The following is a 19802-nucleotide window of genomic DNA, read 5'->3' on the forward strand; positions in this document are numbered from 1 at the left end:
TAAACCACGTCTCAGTGAAAAGGAGGTAAGAACTAGATATACTCGTCAATGTCTTATTTTCTTTAGGGTGTCAAGAAAATACTTAAAAGAAAGCCAGCATATAACTTGATTGAAGTTGAAGTTAATGATCGATTGGGTAAAAAAGCTCGAGTGAAATGCGCCCCCAATGATTCTGTGGGCGATTTTAAAAAGTTGATTGCAGCACAGATTGGTACAGAACCCCATAAGATTGTATTGAAAAAGTGGTATAAGGAATTCAAAGACCACATTTCATTGGAAGATTGTAAGTTTACATATTTGTTTGTTATATCACTAACCTGTGATAGACGAGATTCATGATGGCATGAACTTGGAATTGTATTACAGATAATTGTGGCATGATTTTTGTGAGCCACTAATCATAGCACTAATAAAAAAAAGTAGCTCAGAAATAGCTGTACACTTGTCAAATTCATTGTGTTTTTAAGGTTCATCAGCCGAGTCATTTAACACTAATAGTTGTGTAAACCCTTGTTCTACATTCATATAAAGTTAACCTTTTTACTCCCTTTCTTTTACGCCTTTTCTTTTTGTTTTGCACAGTATGGAACAAGGTGAAGTAAAGAAGCTCATCGATCGTTTAACAAAAGACAATGCTCATCTAAAGAGCGATCAGCTCGAACTCCAAAAGACAGTCTCCAACTTACAAGCAGAGAATTTGACTTTAAGGAGTGACCTAACAAGCTTAAGAGATATTGTATACGAGTCCCAGCGCAACATTCACCTCCTTACCGAACAGTATCGAACAACCACTGATCGAATTGAGCAGCTCAAAAAAGATAATACCAATAATAACAATGTTCCGACTTCAACTGCATCTGTAGTAAAGCGAAGCATACCAGCACCTTCCAAAGTACTTATTGATGAACAAAAGAAAAAGGATAATCGTCTATTGGAATTACGAAGGATTACACAACATGTCATGCAAGTGAGCGAAGATGAAGCTAAACTTCGGCTTCATAAACTACAAAAAACAATGATTCATGTAGTAGCTGATTTAAAAAAGCTTATGCGTCAGAAGAAAGAAGCTACAAATAAATCATGGAAAGCTATTGACGTCAATACACAGCGTGTAGCGTTTGAGTTGGTTGAGCGAGAAGCAACTGCAATAGGTGTGCCATTGACTATGTGCATTGGATATTGGGGCGCACGCCGATTGATCAGTAAGTCATGGGCCAATGCTTTAAGAACAACTAAGAAACAAGGCAAGTGATGCTGGATTTTTCTTAGAATCCATAATAATATTGTGTTCTGCAGGTAAAATGAAACCAAATGCCGAAGACAATAGCCAAGCAGAAGACGAAGATGAAGAAATGAAAATAGAAGAAATTAAGGACACTAGATCAGGAGAATAAACATAAAGCGTTTATAGCCTGTGCTGTTTATTTGAGTAATAATGATTATTTCTAGCCGTTGATAGGTGTGTTTAATTTCATTTTATGCATTATAGTCATATGCTCAAGGTGGCGATAAGACGATTCAAAAGACTTCTCACAAAAGAAGCATTCGAAAGCCTTGTTTTTTGTCTCGAAAGTCGCTTTGTTTTGTATGGCCATATTTAAATGTTCGACATTCAATAGATGATACTTTGAATATGCTTGGAAAAAGCAGATATACCTTCATAGCGTATAAGGCAGCATGTACAAATACTGTTGGGATCGTTTGGTTGAGGCAGGTGTTTATAAAAATTATAAGGTGAGAATTCGAGTACTGATCGTAAGACATCACCATTAGAGACATGTTTTTTCATAATGTGCTCAATAATCTGAAGCGCTGTTAAACCTGAATTGGCAGGAATTGCAGAAGCCATCTGCTGCATTTGGTTCTACTTTTTTTTGTTCGTCTTCATCTTTGCATATATCTATGGGCATGAGCATGGGCTATATGTGTTTGAAATGTGCGAGTGCTTTGATATCCGATAACACATGTATCACAAACGTTATGAGGGTCTTCAGGATCAAACTATACTCGATAGCCTTTCTCTTTACGTATCGTTCGGATGTGTAAGCCAATATGGCTATGATATATTTGATTATTGGCAAACCATTTATCGCATATTTTCCATTGTCATTCAGTGAAGTTATGAAGCTATAGGATAAGAGCTTACAAACTTTTAGTGTATCCTTGTTTGAAAGCAGTAAAGAAGAACAAGGTATTAATTCAATCAGAGACATCGATAACTGTAAGGTTATGTTCAAAGCTATCGGCTGTGTTGACTTTCAAAAAACCTTTTCTATAAAAAGGGCTTCAAGCTTTCGACTTCACTCCTTGAACTTATACTAATTATTGCTGAGACCATAATCACGCCCACTAGTAAAAAGAACCCCCTCCAAGTTGCATAAAGGCGTTTCTAAGATGCGCGTGCGATGTGCGAATGTATATTTACACTTCGGTAAAGAGAGAATTATTCGCACAACCTATTTTGCCCGAATATGTTAGTAAACAAAGCATTATCCTGGTTATTTTGCATCAGCTTCTCTATAAGATGGTCAAATACATAAGAATCTTTGATTCTATATCCCTATGCAAGTGTTTCGAATTTTCTTGAAAAAAGAAGTCAAAGAATCTCATAGAAGTAACAATCTAAATTTTCATCTTTAAAAGAAAAAAAAACCGCATGATAGTGCTTTCCGCGGCTTATTGGAAGACAGCCTGCTTCTTAGCTCTCAACGTGTCGGCCACAAGTGCGTAGGAGATGGGGAAGGCAAGAGGACAAAGACTCATAGTCATTCTTCTTTCTATGCAGAAAAGTGTTACGCACAATGTCACAAATCTATTTCTTGTATTATGCCTGCGTGCTTGTATACCATCCCATAGTGCAATCGCATTTTACTTTTCAGCGAGCCCTTTCAAATAACAGACCTAGCTCATGACAGCGGATCTAGCTCACGACAACGGGTTTTATTTTCTTTTTCTTTTTCATGATGGCATCAAGACTCCGTATTCTTGTCGTCAATCATCGTCGTTGTCGAGGCATTTATACAAACTGTGCAACCTACCCAGTAACACCTAAACACAAAACAAATGAGCTTTCTCGATAGCTGGCTTTATGCAAAGAAACAACCAATACCATTTATGCAGACAATGTAGAATTTCTGTGGTTATAAGTAGAAGTAAAAATACTACGAGCTCGCTTAAGAGATTTGATGCTGGATGAAGAATTTTTTGAAGTTAATGCCGATCAAATTTACAGGCTAAATTGTGTAAAACTAAAAAGACTAGATTTTTTTAACATTGAAGAACACGAATGAATTGAAACTGATTTGAGTTCAAGTAAAAAATAGGCAGTCTTCAGCTTGAGATCAAATGGAGAGAAATAAGATAAACCCCATAGCTTAAAGCATAATGAGCAAATGTACATTTGGCTTATTTATTAAATTGTTCTTTATTGCATGTACATTAAGGGATAGATAAAAAAGAATTCGAGAGGGACTTACGTCTTTAACAAGGATATAGATCTCAAAGTGAGCAGGTGGAGTAACACAGTCTTCTTCATGAAAAAAGGATATGACTTCTTCGAGGCTCCCGCTATAATATAGCGAAACATAATTAATGTCAGGGTAATACAGAAAAACCAAGAAATAAGACTTTATGAGCACAGTCAAGCTTAAACAGTAATTTTTTTAGGCGTTACAAAAGAAGTATTTAACTGTAAAACTTTGTATTGACTTTCTCTAAATCGTCTGAAGTTAGTTGTTTTGACAGCCTTGCACAATGCTATGAAATTTTTAAATTTGAATTCTTATGTAAGCAAATATTATGTCTGTGTTTATTAAAGAAAGGATGATTTAGGGAAATAACTGCTTATCGACATTTGAAGCTATAATTCACTTGACCATCGCCAAATTTACAGACATTGTAGTATATCGAATTGTTACATTCATGCTTCTTGTCAATTACTTTATCCCAAAGTGATCTTCTAGCAATTTGCCATGCGCCAGGAACTGATGAGGTGTATATACATTCACAGCCTTGTCCTCCAGAATCCCAGTTACCAACAGTAGCCTTCCAGGTACCAGCTTTAAGACCTTGATTTTGAATCTTGTCTGAACATTCTTGGTACCAGCCAGAAAAGTCTCTTCCTGCAAGTGAACTGTAGCATGTGCCCAAGTTACTAGCGCATTGAGCATTGGCCAAGGTAAATACAGCAACAAGAGTAACCACAAAAAAATTAATAAACGCCAACATGTTTGTGATAATAAGGAGCAAGTTAGCTTAATTAGAAATCACAATAAATTCTGTAGGCTTTTATATGCGTGTCTACATGAGTATCTCAAGGTCCACAAAGTGACATGTAGAAAAAAATTAGAAGAAAATGCGCAGGCATCAGTGCAGTGTAACACAAAATATAAAGATTAAAGCGAAATACAATTTGCATTGTGTACGCTCGATCGGTAGAAGCTATGATTACATACATCGGGATGCAAAGATTGTGTAAAGCTAGCTATCGAGAAAGCTCATTTGTTTTGTGTTTAGGTGTTACTGGGTAGGTTGCACAGTTTGTATAAATGCCTCGACAACGACGATGATTGACGACAAGAATACGGAGTCTTGATGCCATCATGAAAAAGAAAAAGAAAATAAAACCCGTTGTCGTGAGCTAGATCCGCTGTCATGAGCTAGGTCTGTTATTTGAAAGGGCTCGCTGAAAAGTAAAATGCGATTGCACTATGGGATGGTATACAAGCACGCAGGCATAATACAAGAAATAGATTTGTGACATTGTGCGTAACACTTTTCTGCATAGAAAGAAGAATGACTATGAGTCTTTGTCCTCTTGCCTTCCCCATCTCCTACGCACTTGTGGCCGACACGTTGAGAGCTAAGAAGCAGGCTGTCTTCCAATAAGCCGCGGAAAGCACTATCATGCGGTTTTTTTTCTTTTAAGCACTCAATCGATCGAAAATATAGCTATTATTGGCAGAATAGCTCCTTAAAATGCTTTGTTAAATGTTTTATTGATAGAAAAAGTGCAATAAACAAAGATCAAAAAGTCATAAAATATTTCATTTGTGCCTAAGTGCATTGCGCATAGTTACTTGATACGTAAATAGCTTTATACACAAGTCTATATTAGTTTTTACTATTTGGCAGTATTTCTTGAAATTTTATTATATTTAATGAGTCTTGTTTGAGCCATAGAATTGGTATAGTTGCAGATCGAGGTGAAATAAGGGATTATAGCGAAATGTAAAAGAAAAAAGTGCTTGAAAACACAAATATGGTCAAAAGTGCGCAAAACAAATAAAAAGATTATGAAGCTTTTAGCAACAAAAGTTGTAGAACTTGAAACGGCGCATCGAATGGTCTAAAAAACATTATAAAGATACTGGTGAAATATGCGTAAATCGAAGAAAACTATATTTATACTTTCTGATAGTAGCATACACTTTTTATACACCTTTTGCAAAATAAACACTTAGGTTGTATTTAAGCGCATTATAGAAACATAATTCGCTATATAATAAAGTATGAAAAGTCTGTTCTATCTCTGTCAAATTAGCCGTTTTTCAATTTTAGTTATTTTCCACAAGGTATTAGTCAAAAAAAAATCGAGACAGTCAATCATGTCAAATTTAACCATGATCTCCTATTCCACCTTGATCTGTAACCATACCGGTTATACACTGAACCCAAATAAAAATTAGCCCAGTTTTTTGTCATTCGAATTCAGTAGCAAAGGTATCATGATCCAAGAGCCCTCTAATGTGCCAAGATGATACTAAGATGTTTGTTTTAAGATATTGCAGTTTAGTACTTGGTGGTACAGCCTTTGGCATCAATCACAGCTTGGTATTGGTTGGTCAAGCGTGTAGTAGTATGCATGTAATGAGAATATAGTAAGGGAGGTATTTGACTACATTCTCATATCCATGTAGTTATTTTATATATACTGGTTCATATCTGTTACTAATTTGCTTCGCTCTTTTACCTCCCTTCTATTCTCTGCTCTTATAATCCAATGTAAGTAGCAATATAAAGATTATTTATGTATCTCATGCTCTGCTTAATTTCAAAATTTTAATTCTTGCTTATTTAATAAAATGCATAACTCAAACAAAGCTCGCTAAACATAATAAATATTTAAGAACTCACTGTCAAATAGTAAAGAATGAGTAATAGCGCCTGTTTTTTATATATATCGCAAGCATTAGTAGATCATTTACAGCCCGGATGGTGAATAGTGTCGTTCAATAAAAACATAGAAGCCAAAAGATGAGGTTTAACAAGAAAGAGCATTGTAGAACGAAATAAAAAAAAGTTGACATGCTTCAAATCTTAGCATAAGTGGAGTGTCCTCAAAGAAATTCTGAGTTGAAATGAGTATTATGCACCCAAAATCTGGTCGCAAGTAGCGGCTAGAACTATTGTGTCTGCTAATCAGTCGTCATCATTGGCTTCTACTTCTTCATTTGCACGCACTTCTAGTTCTTCCTAGTCAAAGTATGCTAGTAACAACATTCTTTCTTCAGGCATCATTACGCTTTATATTGTTGGTTTAGAAAAAGATAGTGTTTTGATTGATATCACTAATGTTCGTGATATAAATGGCCTTAAACAGTTTCTTGGGTCACTCAATACAAATGAAGAGTATTATTTTTTTGGCACTTTACTTGTTGAACGCAAGTATTTGCAGAGACGCTTATTGAAACATGCTGGGATATCAACTCAGAAGTGTACAATAAATTGGTCAACTCCGGTTTGCAGATGGAAGATAATACGATGATCAAAGGCTACCACAGCTTGCCCCAAACGCCAAAATTGCTCGAGTTAAGGTTGAACGACTCCCCCCTCATTCATCCTTGAAATCTCCGCGAGCAAATGAAAAAACGTTTTTCCCATTTTGGTGAAGTCCTGGATCTGGGATTTCATATAGACGGTGCTGTGTTTTTTGGCCAGGGATATGTCACAAGACTGAGCCTGAGCAACTTAGTCGAGTAGTAGTTTGGTCTGAATTTGATCGAGAACTTCTGCTTACGTGGGATGAAATGCCCCAGTTTTGTCGTTTTTGCCAGAAAACCAACCATTGTAGAGCAGACTGCATGGAACTCATCAATACTCGTCGTTGTTATAACTGTAATGAGCGTGGTCATATCAGCCGTGATTTTCCTTCTCGTAATCATGGATCAGGCTACCCTCCTGACAAACGTATTGGAATCACAAAAGACAAGACTAATAGAACAGGCCCCAATCCGCCTAATGAGAAACTGTCACAAAGTGTGAAGCCTAAGCAAACTGTCTCACCTGTCGCATTGACTACCGTTCCTCTCAGTCAAATAGCAACAGAGACTATTTAAACTCTCTCTAATGACACTCCATTAGTTGAGTCTGAATTGATGGATCATGAAATGAAAGAGCAAGGAGATAGTGAAGTAGAAATCATTGAATCAGACGGAGAGGATGATGAATATCTCCCAAATATTCCAAGCAATAATTCAACCCAAGAGGCATTGGATTTAGAAAAGCTTATACGGGAGCGTAAAAAGGTTAAACTTTATCATAAAGATGAGAGACAGAGTGGTACCAAATCATAACACAGGTGGATTAGCAGGTATCTCTCTTAGTTTTCAATAAGATAATCTATGCCTAAAGGCTCTATGCAAATTGCCAAACTTAATTGTCGTGGCCTTACCAAAACTATAGATCTTTACAAACAGTTCTTATTTATCTGCTTTCTACGTTCAACTAAATATGACATTCTATGCTTACAAGAGACACACACATCTACACTTAATATACAGAAACAGCTCAATCTCAAGTTCCAGACTAAATCTAGTCTTTGGACAGAACACTGTGGTATTGTTTCCTTAAAATCTCAGTACCAAATCACAGCACATCCCACCATCAATTCTATGGATGGCTGCTTTCTCTTAGCGTCCATCGCTCATGCCACTTAACCCTCCGCTCCTTTTATGTACATCCTCAATATCTATGCTCCTGCTCAGCGTAGTAGTCGTTCCTCATTCTTTCGCACGTTATCCGCCAATCATTCCTTAATATCACATCTGTGATGTTTTGATAATAGAGAGTTGTATGATAAGATAATGTAGAGACAAAGGTAGATACTTTGAGACTGTTTTATACAATTTTATTGTTCTCATTTTTGACTATATGTCTTGATCTATTAAAAGATCCATTGTCTTATTCAGTACAAGAGGTTCTTTTATGTCTATTTCTGATGTAAATTGATTTGATATATTTTAGTATGTAACTGAAGACTTATTTAATGTCAGATCATCACAATTGGTCTGTGCCACCTTTTTTCTTTCATGCTTCTAGACTCATTTCATATAAAGACTTGTTCTTATTTAATTAAGCCATCGCTTATAGCTATTTTAAAGAAAAAAGGGGCAAGTACAGTTGTTCCAACGCCAATAGATTTTCCTAAAGGGCGGCTTGATTTTCCCCAAAAGGCAGTTTTAATTCATCCAATCATATCCTCAATTTTTGATAAAATGAGAAAAAATAAATGCCAAGATGCTTCGAAAACAATCCATGATATTATGCTCAAGACATCTGAGTCCAGGCCAGAAGAGCATGACGATATTTTTCATATTATCAATCCTCATTCTATTGACTGGAATACGTTGTCGAAGTGTCTAAAGGAAACCGGCCTTTCATTCGACATTGTACCTTTTGAAGACTGGATCAAGAAAGTAAAGCAACAAGGTCCATCCAATCCAGCTTACAAGTTTGCGGACTTTATTGAAAAGAACTTTATGGGTACAGAAGTTCAAAATGTTACTTTTGAAACTATACAAACAGCAATCATAGCACCTATTTTGCTAAATACACCCAAAGTAGATGCTGCATTACTTGATAAGTTTTCTTCAACATTGGAAAGAAACAAGTTCTTTTTAAAAAGGAATTATTTATTAAAAATAAAAAATAGCTAAGAGTATTTGTTGATACAGAACAAGAATTTATCGAAGTGACATGCCATTGTTTGCAGGTGGCATATAACCATCTTCTCTCAAGTGAGCGTCTAACTGTTCCATCTTTTCAACACCTTGAGGGGACTTGGGAGTGTGATCTGTTATAGGAGCATGTGTATGAGCAGTATCCGTAAGGACTTCTGGATGAGTACCACTTGTGTGAGCCTCTGTATGAGTACTACTGGCAGCAGTATCAGTATTCTTATGAGAATCGTGCTTGTGAATTATTTCTTTAACTTTAGTAATAACAGACATGTTTTGGAATAAAAAAGAGTAGCTATTGTAGATCACTCGTTATTTATATAGTTGAGAATATAGGATCATGTTAAAAATACGTCATTGTACCTTTTTTCATAAAGTGTACAACATTTATCCAATCGTAAAAAGACTTGTCTTTACATAAAGGTGCTACAACACCCAATTCGAGCGCTATTTTCTTTTTCGGGAAGGGGAAGATGGAATGATTTAAGTGGTTTTGGTGTACAAACCATTTTATCATATCATATACGCATGAGTCATTGATTATTTATAACATCTTTGCACAAAAACCTTATAAAAAATAGCTTTTGTTAAGACTAATCATAACAAACAGAAATGAATAGACATGTTTTTTTTGAAAAAAGAATTTAAAGCTGGATCAAAGTAATGACAGTGGTTAGACTGAAAACAATGATTCCCAAGAACAAAAAGGGCTGTCGCCAAGGACTGAAAATAGTTTATTCCTTTTAATAGTGTATCCAAAGTAAAGTTCCTCATTTAGACTTGTATTGTAATCATAGTAACGTCTATCAAATCTTTTTATGGCTTCTTGTACCAAAGGCTGATACTCTACACTGAAGATCATATCATCAAGTAGGAATTGAATAGACCTTTTGTATGTACATGGTTGTGTTACACTATACTATGATGAATTACTTTCTTGAGGTATGGAAATTCTCTTGATATATTACTTAAACCAAGAATATGATTGTATTCCTAAAAAGGACAAGATTCTAGATACATATACATATGCCTGTCTATGCTACCTTTTCATAGTTCAATGTACATATTATGTTATGTACAGACTTTGATCGTATAGCGAATACACTATTAAATGACAGGTTTTTATTTTTTTATACAATAGAAATTCTCTTTGTTCTAGCCTAAACTCCATTGTGTGCTAAGCCAGTTAAATGTTGTGAATGCTTCTTTAGTATTGCAAACAGGGAATGGATGCTTAAGACTTGGCTGAAAACAACAAAATCGCGGTGAGTCTTACTTGTTCTTTTTCCTTCTTTTTTGAGGCTTACCTTGGGCATAGAAATAGATGTCCTATCATCACCTGAATAAAATGATGCCATCTTACCATAACCTTGAATACTAATAACACGGTATTGAGTCTCTCCTAATAACCAATTCTCCATATAAGCACTGTTGACACCAGGTCGCATTCTTTCCAGATTGACTTCCTTGTGTACTTCAACATCAATGTATTTAGCAATTTGATCTGGTTCAATATGTTCAATAGGCAAACCAGTCACTACCATACTAGAGATATCTGCTAATTCTTCACCAAAATACTGCTTAATCAATTCACGATCATAGCTCATCTTGGCAAATTCATCACGTAAATGTGCTGAATCAGTCACTAAAAAGAACACCACATGCTTATGATGTGCTTCTTTCTTAAAAATAGCCAATTCACCTGCACATTTAAAGAAATGAGCCCATTTGTCCAAACTGTTGACATCATATTGAGGATTGGCTAATGCATTATCGTCTGTACGAATCTGAATACCAATGCTCAGGACACTCTTCATGCCAAACAAACTCTTGTAGGCATTCAAGAATCGTCTGGAACCAATGGTAGGACGAAACAAAAAGTTGGTAATGCATCGGAAAGCGTTTTCCTTTGTTAAGCCCATTGCGTTGAGGATTTTCTTGTATTTCTGTGAAAGCTGAAATGTGCGAATAATATAGCCACGATTAGAGCGTGTCTCGATATACGTGCCATTCCATAAATCATTAAAATCTGTGTTGCCGCCGTCTGGGAACATGACACCAGTGAGGTTCTTGAGTTTCTTGTTCAAGAGATCGACTTTTTGATATCCAAGAAAAGGGTTTGTGTCGTCTGTAAAGAGGGCTTCCATCTCGGCAGGATCATGTGACCAGTCAATATGAGGACGTTCCCAGATAGTTTCCAAGGGTAAAGGATTTAATGCAGCCCAGTTTAACAGATAAGCACGATCTGTCAATAAAGCATAGAAAAAAGTAGAAATCATACCTATCTGATATTAACTCTCCATGTCTCTAAATGTGAACTTACCACCCATTCGATCAGCTAAACCACCACAACCACGGTTGCTGTTGGCAGGCACTTCTTTACAGATATAAGAGATATAACGAGGTCTGTGTTCTATATCAACATCATCAGGGAAGACACCATCTCTGTATTTGTCAATCATTTCCATATCTTTCTTGTGTAAATCAATGTATTTCTCTTGCCAATGACCACATTCACCATCTTGATTATAGGGCCATTCGTCACTAAAAGCACCCAACTCTTGGTCATATTTTTGACAATAGTCTTGGTATTCTTGATTCGATGCAAAACTAACAGCTTTTAATAAAGAAGAATGGGGTGCAGGAGGCGTATAAGAACCGTCCGGACTAGTAGGCATTTTCATGGCGTTAGGCAAGTGACAACGTTCTGGTTGTACTTCGTCTGTCACTATTGTTTCTTGTTGAATGGTTTTTGTACTATTGAAAGTGTAGTCTATATGGCTTGTTTTTTAGTTAATTTGAGTCTTCACTAGATAACTTACTTGGATAAAAGATAGAGCAAGCAGCCATGACAATGATAGCCAACAAACTAATCATTGTCAAACCTTTTGCTAGTCTATACTTGAAAAGCAAACTACCCTTCAACTCATTCTGAGTTTGAAGTCTTTGGTAGTCATGTACCATAATGAATACAAGAAAAAGGGGTTTAAGATAAAGAAAGAAGAAAGAAAAAGTGATATTCGAAATATAACTTTATTAAATAACCCGGTATTACCCATTTATGAGCTCAGTTTCTCTCTCCTAAATTAAAGACGCGTTACACACATTCAGAATCAAAGGGTGATCAAATCGTATCACTTTATTATACATGGTGCTTTAAGCACTTTCTTCAAGTGTTTCGAGTAATTCCCAGTCACCTTTTGAAGATTCCTTCCACAATGTAACTTTATTATCACCACAGGAAACTGCCAACACATTACCAGACAATGACCAACTGACACGCCAGACAACATCAGGAAACTTTTGGCCCAGTGTCTTGTGAGTCCATTCTGATTTAGGGCTTTCTTGTGTCCAGATCAATACAGATTTGTCTTGAGAACAACTTGCTAAATAACTCTTGGGAAGACCAACATTAGGAGCCCAAGCAACATCACGAACCCAATCTGAGTGACCATCTAAGGTCTCTTCTTCTTGCCAAGTCTTGGTATCATCCCTATTGAACATGAGTCACACTATCTCTTTTTTTTATTTTTATTTACTTGTATCCCCAAATCTTGATTAAATTGTCGCAACCTGCAGAAACAACTTTCTTTACTACATTGACATTGGGATTACCACTGTTTGTTTGGACTAAACTACCGGGAATAGCAGCAGGTGCCCAAGTAACCGCATTACAACCAATGCCATGAGCATCAATTAGTTGTGTTTCCCAAGATCCATCCTCTAATCAATATACATATATTAACTCAAGTCGATATAATAATCCTATATTTACCTTTATATTCATGTATAGAGATTTTACCATCAGAAGAAGCACAGGCTAATATAGCACCGAGTTCATGTGGAGCCCAAGCAACAGAATTGACTATCATTCATATGAGTAAAAGCATATATGTGTGTGTGTGTGTTTTTTTTTACCAGAAGCAGTATGCTTGTTATTTTCATGAATTTTTGTCCAGTTGCCATTTTGTTCCTTAAAGATGAGTACACGACCATCATAGGCACAAGAAGCCAAGATGGTGCCAAACTTGGGATGAGCCCATGAAACTTGCCACACAGGAGCTGTGTTGCTAATCAACTATTTAGTATTCGAAATAAAGAGAATGTCTGCTTACTCAGTAATGGTATGACTCAAGGTTTGATTGTCACCATCTACGTTGAAAATCTTGATGGTATGATCAGAAGAAGCTGTAGCTAAACGACGAGAATAATAGTCGAGCTGAGCATCGTGCTATGTACAGAAAAATGAATATCTAGATAAACGCGTCTTTATTATGTGTCTTACAATCATGTCTTCATGGTTAGTTTCAATAGTTTGAGTTGCTGTTTGGGCCTATAAACAATACAAATAAATACAAACACACACATAGAAAGATATCTTGTATACCATTGTATCTATCACAGACAAGAAGGAAAACACAAGAAAGAAAATGTAATTTGAGAGAAGGTACCTATCGAATTCAAACACAGCGCTGACGTGGAAGAATATGAAGCAGAGACTCGAATAATCACTCAATGGATGGATCTAAAACAGTATAAAAGCACAATGATGTCCTAGACTATGATATAAGTAGTTCTTTTTGTCTTATTTGCTAGAAATCATTCGCAACTATGGGTATACTTATGATTTCAAATTTACTACCAAATTTAAAGAAATTGTAATAATTGTTCCAACAACGAATTAAACTCAAGCCAAAAACCAATAATTATCTCGACTGCCAAAAGTCTCAATTATTCAATTAGACGATAAAAGTAATTTATTAAAAAATAGAAGCCTTTAACCAAATCTTCACTCAAATATGGAAGATTTCTCCCATCATGGAAGAAAAACGCATTTTTTTTTTTTACTAAAAGCTACTTGGCCTTGTAAAGAGTTTAAGAAGAAATAGATGAGAGTAAAATCACTATATCTTTTCTATTACATAGACCAAGTTAGATGACGAACATTCCGTTCGCTCCAAAGAGAAGCATGCATGTATAGAAATAATTGCTCTTAGCTTTAAAATATCTCTTTTTAAATGCATTTGATAAACTACTGGTTTTTTTTGTGTGATGAACAATAAAAAATAATTTCTTAGATACATATTTATGCAAAAAAGGGCGCTTTTAGGGATGAACATTCGATTAGAAGGAATATTCACCCATTTGACTCATTTACAGATAGAAAATGTCTTCCTTCGAAGGAAGAGAAATGCAATCGGCTACGCTGTGGTGTATTTTCCCAGATCTTAGATTATTTTGTGTCTAGCTTTTTTTTTCTATTAAGAAACTATCCAATTGGTACTTTGAAAATTTCAATTCTAAACAAGCGACTGATCTTTAGAAAAAGCTACTTCTAAAGATCATTTACAATGAAGATACAAACATTCAAATGAAAGGCAGATGAATGGAATATTAATGTTGAGGAAGTTTTGTGGAGCGCTTAGCGTCAATGTATTGAAGGTGTAGCTCCCATGATTTTTAGTAAATCAACTGAAAAACTAGAAACTAGCTTCATCTAATTGTTTACTTTATTGGTCTTGAGAAACTGCATATCATGGAATGTGGATATTCCATCAAATGTAAGCCTGAAATTCTACAGTAGCTCTACAATCACTTAGATGTTAACACTGCAACAATCAAGAGTTCGTCTAGAATGTAACAAAATTACAACAAATTTTTATTTGAAGCTTTAACATTGCTTCCAGTAAAGAAATCTACTTATCGATTTAATCTTTTTTAATATAATGCTGCATTAGGTCAAATGGAACAACTACACAAGGGTCATACGGAAAGATGAAGATAGTGATAATAATGACGGTCGAGACCAAGAAATTAAAGAATATTTGCAACAGTTTTTTTATATATGCTTGCTTGAAACTTCAGGCTCGTATATACCCAAAGAAAATGGCAAATATGGCTATGATCACTTCAAGGGTTTTTCTGGTGCTTCAAAAACACTATATGACAAAAGCTGACCTAGCTCAAGAATTAAAAATATGACATTCTCACAAGTAGAATATCAGGCGCTTGAATTGATATACTCTTCAATTTAGAAGGGCTCTACCAATGCTCTGCGTAAAATGCGAAGCTTATCGCAATAAATAACCTCCTTAAATTTAACAAGTATGTTAGTATTTTCGGGAAATAGTGTAACAGTACCGCAGCGATAACTTCAGCTTATCACTGCATATGAACGGCGGGACTTAAAGTGTATATTTATGCAAATTACAAAGGAAAAAGGGATCAGCAGATACTGCGGTCATCCGCAGTAGGCCAATTAGTATATATAAAGCCCTTATTTTTTATTTTATTTTGTTTTACATCTCTATCTTATTTATTATTATCATGTCTCCTTTATTCGAACAAGACTTTCCTATAGGCTTTGCTGAAACCAAAACCGATAACAACAACACTGAATTTTACGTAGAATGGTTAGATAACAGCACTGAATTCCCTGGTTTGACTACCAACAATACCAACCTTGATGGCGGTAACTGGGAAATCCTTCGTCGAAAAGAAATACAAGAAGTTGATGAAGAACAAACATTAGAAGAAGATGGTGACTGGTCTAAAATCAATCATGATCAACCTCTATACGCTCAAGTAGCAGAAAAGAATGCCGAGCTTCAACCTACCAAACGTGCAATTCAACCCTTATGGACACACTCCAGTCAAAAGACAAAAGTGAAAAAGGAAAAGACAGAAGAGCCAGAAGACGAAGAATATTTAGCTTATGAATTAAATGATGCTCACAAGAGTCAAAGTAGAAGAGCCAGTCGTTTAGCGCATCTTAACAAGTTACATGACTTGAAGACAGTTAATATTCATATGGAAGGTGTCTTTCGTTTAGCTACATCCAAGAATGGTACCACTGCCGATCTTGTCTGGACGCCTGTTGATAAGGAAAATACCAATTTCTCCTTATTAAATTCCTTGCAAGCTGAACACTTGAAAGAATTAAGAGTGACCAATAAGGCTCAAGCACTATCTTTCTTTGCAAGATATTCACACAACACCAAGAAATACAATGCTGTACATGCTGGTGTGCCTTCTACAAGTCACTCCAAACAACCCTTGTTTCCTGATAATGGCGAATATTCTGTTCATGCACCTATTATCAAATACTGATGTATATACTTGTAACATGTTTAGAAATACACATTTTATTGAATAATAATAATAAAAATCTACTTGCGACAGGTATCATAGTTTTCAACAAACCATTCAACAGACTCCTTGATAGCTATAGAAAATAGTATTTGAGTTTTTGTTACAAACCGTTTTTTTTTTTTTGTAGCTTACCAACATCAAAAGGTGTGAACTTAAAGTCAGGGATGTATTTCATTAACTTGGCATTACTAGCGGTCTTTTTGTATTGACCATCAGCCTTGGTAGAATCGAACTAAAGAAAATAATCAATAAACAGAACTCAATGTATAGACAGTCACTTACAGAGTATTCACCTTGGAAGTCCATGGCCTTGACAATACCATCAGCAACATCCTTAATAGAGACTTCATCTTCTTCACCGACTATAAATGCATGCGTGAGCCCTTTTTTTTGTTTTTCTTCCTTTCTTACCAGACAAGATGATGGGATCAATTTCTTCATATTCTCTCAAAGTCCAGATAAAGAGCTTGGCCAAATCACGAGAATAAATGAATTGACGAAGAGGCTTACCAGAACCCCAGACAATAAAAGGAGTGTTGTTCTCTACACAAAATGCATGTCAATTTAAATGCATAGAGTGCATCACTTACTCTTAGCAAGGTAACACTTGTGAGTCAAACCAGGCAAGACATGAGAACCTTCAAGTTCATAGTTATCATGAGGACCAAAGATATTGGTAGGAATGACAGAAGTGAAATGACAACCAAATTGATCCTTGTAGGCACTAAGGGGTTACAGTATAAATACATTTGGCGGGGCTGAAAATAACAATAAACTTACTGGTTGTAGACATCAATCATACGCTTACCATGAGCGTAACCAAAGTTGGATTCATGAGGGGGACCATTATGAACCATAGTTTCATCAATAGGATAAGTAGTCTTGTCAGGGAAAATACAGGTAGAAAGACAAGAGACAACCTTCTTGACCTATAAAACAGTTTAAATACGAAGGAGAAGAAGAAAAAGAGATCTTACGTTGTATTCTTTGGATTGCCACAAGACATTATCATTAATAAGCATGTTATCACGCAAAAAGTCAAGCTTATATTTCATGTTTTTGAATAAACCACCAACCAAAGCAGCCAAATGAATGACATGTGTAGGCTTATACTTTTCGAAAATAGCCTTGACTTGGTCTTCTTTTCTAAAGACAATATTTTTATATTCAGATATCCCGAGAAACTGACAAAACTTACCTCAAGTCACCGTCCTTGGAAGACAAAAAGACCCATTTTTCGTTATCTTTCTTACCGTAACGAGGATCGGATTCATTTTCAATAACCCACTTGATGGCTTCACCAACAAGACCAGTACCACCAGTAACGAGAATAACAGATTCAGTAGACATTTCAAAACGAGATGAACAAGATGAAAAGAGAAAAAAAATCCAGGACATTTTCGTGGAGTTTTAATGACTTCGCAATCTGATTGATCGACAGATCAAACCATAAATGTCATGTTTATTTTTAGTTCTACACTTTTCGTAACTAATAAATCTATGTTGTCTCCTTCTCTTTCATTGCTGCTATTATAGCGCTGAGTAGTATTTTATACGTCTTTAGTGACTCTTTTGTTTCTTTTGTGTCATATATTAAACTTAAACGAAAGGTACCAAGCCCATATTGTAACTCGGCTGAGTAAATGTTTTGCCCAGAATGTTCTTTAACTTATAAAAATTTGAGTTCCTGTAACTATCTCGAGAATATGTTCAATAATTTTTTTTTTTTTTTACTATTTCGTAGTAAAAACTGTTTACGTATACGTTGCGCTGGAATGAAAGCTAATTTACTAATCAATATCGACTGAAAAGGGTTTCTTTTCTACTATTCATAGTGTACAATGAAGTTTGAATGCGGAACTGAAGGCAATACTCAAACTGAATTGACGTTTTGATCTTCTCGAAATTACCTAGCTTTAATTGCTTGGCTATTGGATGATGTCACATCAAAAAATAGCTCATTGAGGCTCACAAAACCAAACATCGTCGGAGATTGCATTCAAGGTAATCAAATAAATTCGAAATTGAACATTTGTTTGAAACTGCATAAAGACGCAGCTACTTTGCATTGGCGTCATGGAGAAAATTGTAGGTCTTTGTTATAAAAATCTATTGGTGCAGAAAATTGCAGTAATTCTTTCAGTAGAATATTGGGCAATAGTAAATTTTTGGCTTCAAAGTTTTTCGTTTCTAGTGCATTATTTCTAAGGCGAAATTTACAAACAAATATCACTATAGAAAACTTCCGTTCTTATCGCTCATTCTGAGTATTTAGTCATGTCTATAGCTGCGTTCTTCGCCTCGCAAAGCTCAAAAGAAGCTCTAAATGTCGGAGAATGAAGATACTTTCATGAGTAATTGTCCATCCTCTAATGCAGTTTTTGGTCATTTTGAAGCTAAACCAGATCTATTCCTGACATACCAAACGCACCCACGTCTCTCTCTCTCTCTCTCTCTCTTTCTTTCACCGAGGACAAGAAGCATGTAAATCGATAATTAATTTCTCTCTTTTATTATATCATTCATAACAATAACAACAACAACAAAAAAAAATAAAATAAAAAAATAAAATAAAATAGAAGTCTATTAGCCAGCCTTCTCCTCCTTATTACAGAGAAAGAAGACTGTTTCCAAGGGTAACCATCGTGGAGGTTGACTTCAATCTACCCTCTTCTCTATCTTACGGTGCGAGATACCACCCGACACCTCTCTTAGAAAGATAAATCCCCCTAAGAGACGCGTCTCACTGAGAGCCGAAACTCCCAGCAAGATAAACCACCCTGAGAGACAAAGCTCCCAAAGAGATAAACCGAGGGAAGACCATACCTAGCAGATGCGAAGGCCCTAAGGGGTTAATTCGACTAGTGATACAGGATAGAAGTGCGCGTTATGCAAACATAAAAGTGGAAGTGCCTTTCCCACGCAACTTCGTTTTATTTTATTTCAATCCACGTCGAAACCTGCCTAGTGCCATAAAGACAACTTGTCGAAGGATCGCTCACACCTCGTTAGCATCCTTACGGATACCTCACATTCTGGTTGACAGTGCCATCTCTTCCATACCACTTCCCAAAAGAACGAGATGGTAACAAGCGCGTAGAACCGGTAGGCACCCATAGCCCTACACATAAGCCTGCACCCAAGCAAAGACACCAGAACGTGCAATAACAAGAATCACCTTGCCTTCTAGAGAAGAAAAAAGAAAAAAGAAAAAAGAAAAAAAAAAAAAAAAAGAATACGTCTTCCTTGCAGACTTGATATACAAAGTCCGGATTGAACTCAGCTAAGAAAATAATTGGTGTTCTGTATTTGAAAAGATGTAATATGCATCCTCATGAGGTTCAAGCAAAGTAAAAATTCATCAATCTCTATCTAAAGTACTCCAATTTATTCAGTGAGTTGCTTGATCCTTCAAAGAGTATGTGTATATTCCTTAAAACTAAACGATGAGTAAAAGAAAAACAGCTTATGAGATACCTAACATGAAAGCATAAGCAATCTCTATTAGAAATTTGAACCGAAATAGCTGGTCGTATAATTTACCAACATTTTGGCTTTTTTTTTTTTTTTTTTTTTATAAGCAAAGATCCTTTTGTTTAGCGTGGGTCAAGTGCATTTTGATAAGATATTATATATCGATACATAACTTGGTAATGTATAAATAATGTATGTAGCAAAAAGTCCAAGCAAATA

General features: G+C 35.7%; 8 protein-coding genes across 8 annotated transcripts; 4 read left to right on the forward strand and 4 right to left on the reverse strand.

Annotated features, from left to right (window-relative positions):
• Positions 1-105: 105 nt before the first annotated feature.
• Positions 106-370, forward strand: B0P05DRAFT_472360 (ubiquitin-like protein 5-like protein; the record flags this gene model as incomplete). The annotated part of the gene is made up of 2 exons (XM_051574676.1): positions 106-283; positions 327-370. Coding segments are annotated over 2 exons (222 nt in total), but the record flags the coding sequence as incomplete, so codon positions are not given.
• A 91-nt stretch (positions 371-461) lies between these two features.
• Positions 462-1412, forward strand: B0P05DRAFT_638536 (uncharacterized protein). Its single transcript, XM_051583690.1, has 2 exons — positions 462-1244; positions 1297-1412. Exons 1-2 carry the CDS (start codon positions 584-586, stop codon positions 1392-1394), a joined length of 759 nt encoding a protein of 252 aa, XP_051433757.1. The 5' UTR covers positions 462-583; the 3' UTR covers positions 1395-1412.
• Positions 1413-3800: 2388 nt separating this feature from the next.
• On the reverse strand, positions 3801-4234 carry B0P05DRAFT_547052 (uncharacterized protein). Its single transcript, XM_051578834.1, has one exon. The coding sequence runs from the start codon at positions 4225-4227 to the stop codon at positions 3844-3846; it is 384 nt and encodes a 127-aa protein (XP_051433758.1). The 5' UTR covers positions 4228-4234; the 3' UTR covers positions 3801-3843.
• Positions 4235-8543: 4309 nt separating this feature from the next.
• Positions 8544-8936, forward strand: B0P05DRAFT_588366 (uncharacterized protein; the record flags this gene model as incomplete). Its single annotated transcript, XM_051582657.1, has 1 exon — positions 8544-8936. The coding sequence occupies one exon, from the start codon at positions 8544-8546 to the stop codon at positions 8934-8936; it is 393 nt and encodes a 130-aa protein (XP_051433759.1).
• A 1176-nt stretch (positions 8937-10112) lies between these two features.
• Positions 10113-11921, reverse strand: B0P05DRAFT_572662 (uncharacterized protein; the record flags this gene model as incomplete). Its single annotated transcript, XM_051581453.1, has 4 exons — positions 10113-10202; positions 10265-11202; positions 11281-11730; positions 11780-11921. 4 exons carry the CDS (start codon positions 11919-11921, stop codon positions 10113-10115), a joined length of 1620 nt encoding a protein of 539 aa, XP_051433760.1.
• Positions 11922-12001: 80 nt separating this feature from the next.
• Positions 12002-13364, reverse strand: B0P05DRAFT_547066 (WD40-repeat-containing domain protein). The gene is made up of 7 exons (XM_051578835.1): positions 13345-13364; positions 13243-13290; positions 13073-13188; positions 12876-13027; positions 12733-12822; positions 12497-12680; positions 12002-12450 (listed from the first exon to the last, which is right to left on the reverse strand). Exons 1-7 carry the CDS (start codon positions 13345-13347, stop codon positions 12114-12116), a joined length of 930 nt encoding a protein of 309 aa, XP_051433761.1. The 5' UTR covers positions 13348-13364; the 3' UTR covers positions 12002-12113.
• Positions 13365-15229: 1865 nt separating this feature from the next.
• On the forward strand, positions 15230-16098 carry B0P05DRAFT_547071 (uncharacterized protein). The gene has a single exon (XM_051578836.1). It carries the CDS (start codon positions 15285-15287, stop codon positions 16065-16067), a length of 783 nt encoding a protein of 260 aa, XP_051433762.1. The 5' UTR covers positions 15230-15284; the 3' UTR covers positions 16068-16098.
• On the reverse strand, positions 16099-17557 carry B0P05DRAFT_547073 (uncharacterized protein). The gene is made up of 8 exons (XM_051578837.1): positions 17308-17557; positions 17087-17255; positions 16890-17038; positions 16700-16833; positions 16521-16652; positions 16392-16471; positions 16242-16341; positions 16099-16182 (listed from the first exon to the last, which is right to left on the reverse strand). Exons 1-8 carry the CDS (start codon positions 17505-17507, stop codon positions 16127-16129), a joined length of 1020 nt encoding a protein of 339 aa, XP_051433763.1. The 5' UTR covers positions 17508-17557; the 3' UTR covers positions 16099-16126.
• Positions 17558-19802: the final 2245 nt, after the last annotated feature.

The sequence above is a fragment of the Gilbertella persicaria genome (assembly GCF_025201335.1).
Source record: "Gilbertella persicaria strain CBS 190.32 chromosome Unknown B0P05scaffold_26, whole genome shotgun sequence".
NCBI classification, from domain to species: domain Eukaryota; kingdom Fungi; phylum Mucoromycota; class Mucoromycetes; order Mucorales; family Choanephoraceae; genus Gilbertella; species Gilbertella persicaria.

What these genes read in the sequence shown, in the direction of transcription:
- B0P05DRAFT_638536 (XM_051583690.1), top strand. Translation starts at nt 584, where the DNA reads ATGGAACAAGGTGAAGTAAAGAAGCTCATCGATCGTTTAACAAAAGAC. An exon ending in AAGAACAACTAAGAAACAAG is followed by an intron (nt 1,245 to 1,296) that starts GCAAGTGATGCT and finishes TGTGTTCTGCAG; the next exon opens with GTAAAATGAAACCAAATGCC.
- B0P05DRAFT_547052 (XM_051578834.1), bottom strand. Translation starts at nt 4,227, where the DNA reads ATGTTGGCGTTTATTAATTTTTTTGTGGTTACTCTTGTTGCTGTATTT.
- B0P05DRAFT_547066 (XM_051578835.1), bottom strand. An exon ending in TAACAAGCATACTGCTTCTG is followed by an intron (nt 12,823 to 12,875) that starts GTAAAAAAAAAC and finishes TATGAATGATAG; the next exon opens with TCAATTCTGTTGCTTGGGCT. An exon ending in CTCTATACATGAATATAAAG is followed by an intron (nt 12,681 to 12,732) that starts GTAAATATAGGA and finishes TATATTGATTAG; the next exon opens with AGGATGGATCTTGGGAAACA.
- B0P05DRAFT_547071 (XM_051578836.1), top strand. Translation starts at nt 15,285, where the DNA reads ATGTCTCCTTTATTCGAACAAGACTTTCCTATAGGCTTTGCTGAAACC.
- B0P05DRAFT_547073 (XM_051578837.1), bottom strand. Translation starts at nt 17,507, where the DNA reads ATGTCCTGGATTTTTTTTCTCTTTTCATCTTGTTCATCTCGTTTTGAA. An exon ending in GGCAATCCAAAGAATACAAC is followed by an intron (nt 17,039 to 17,086) that starts GTAAGATCTCTT and finishes ACTGTTTTATAG; the next exon opens with GTCAAGAAGGTTGTCTCTTG. An exon ending in GTTCACACCTTTTGATGTTG is followed by an intron (nt 16,183 to 16,241) that starts GTAAGCTACAAA and finishes TATTTTCTATAG; the next exon opens with CTATCAAGGAGTCTGTTGAA.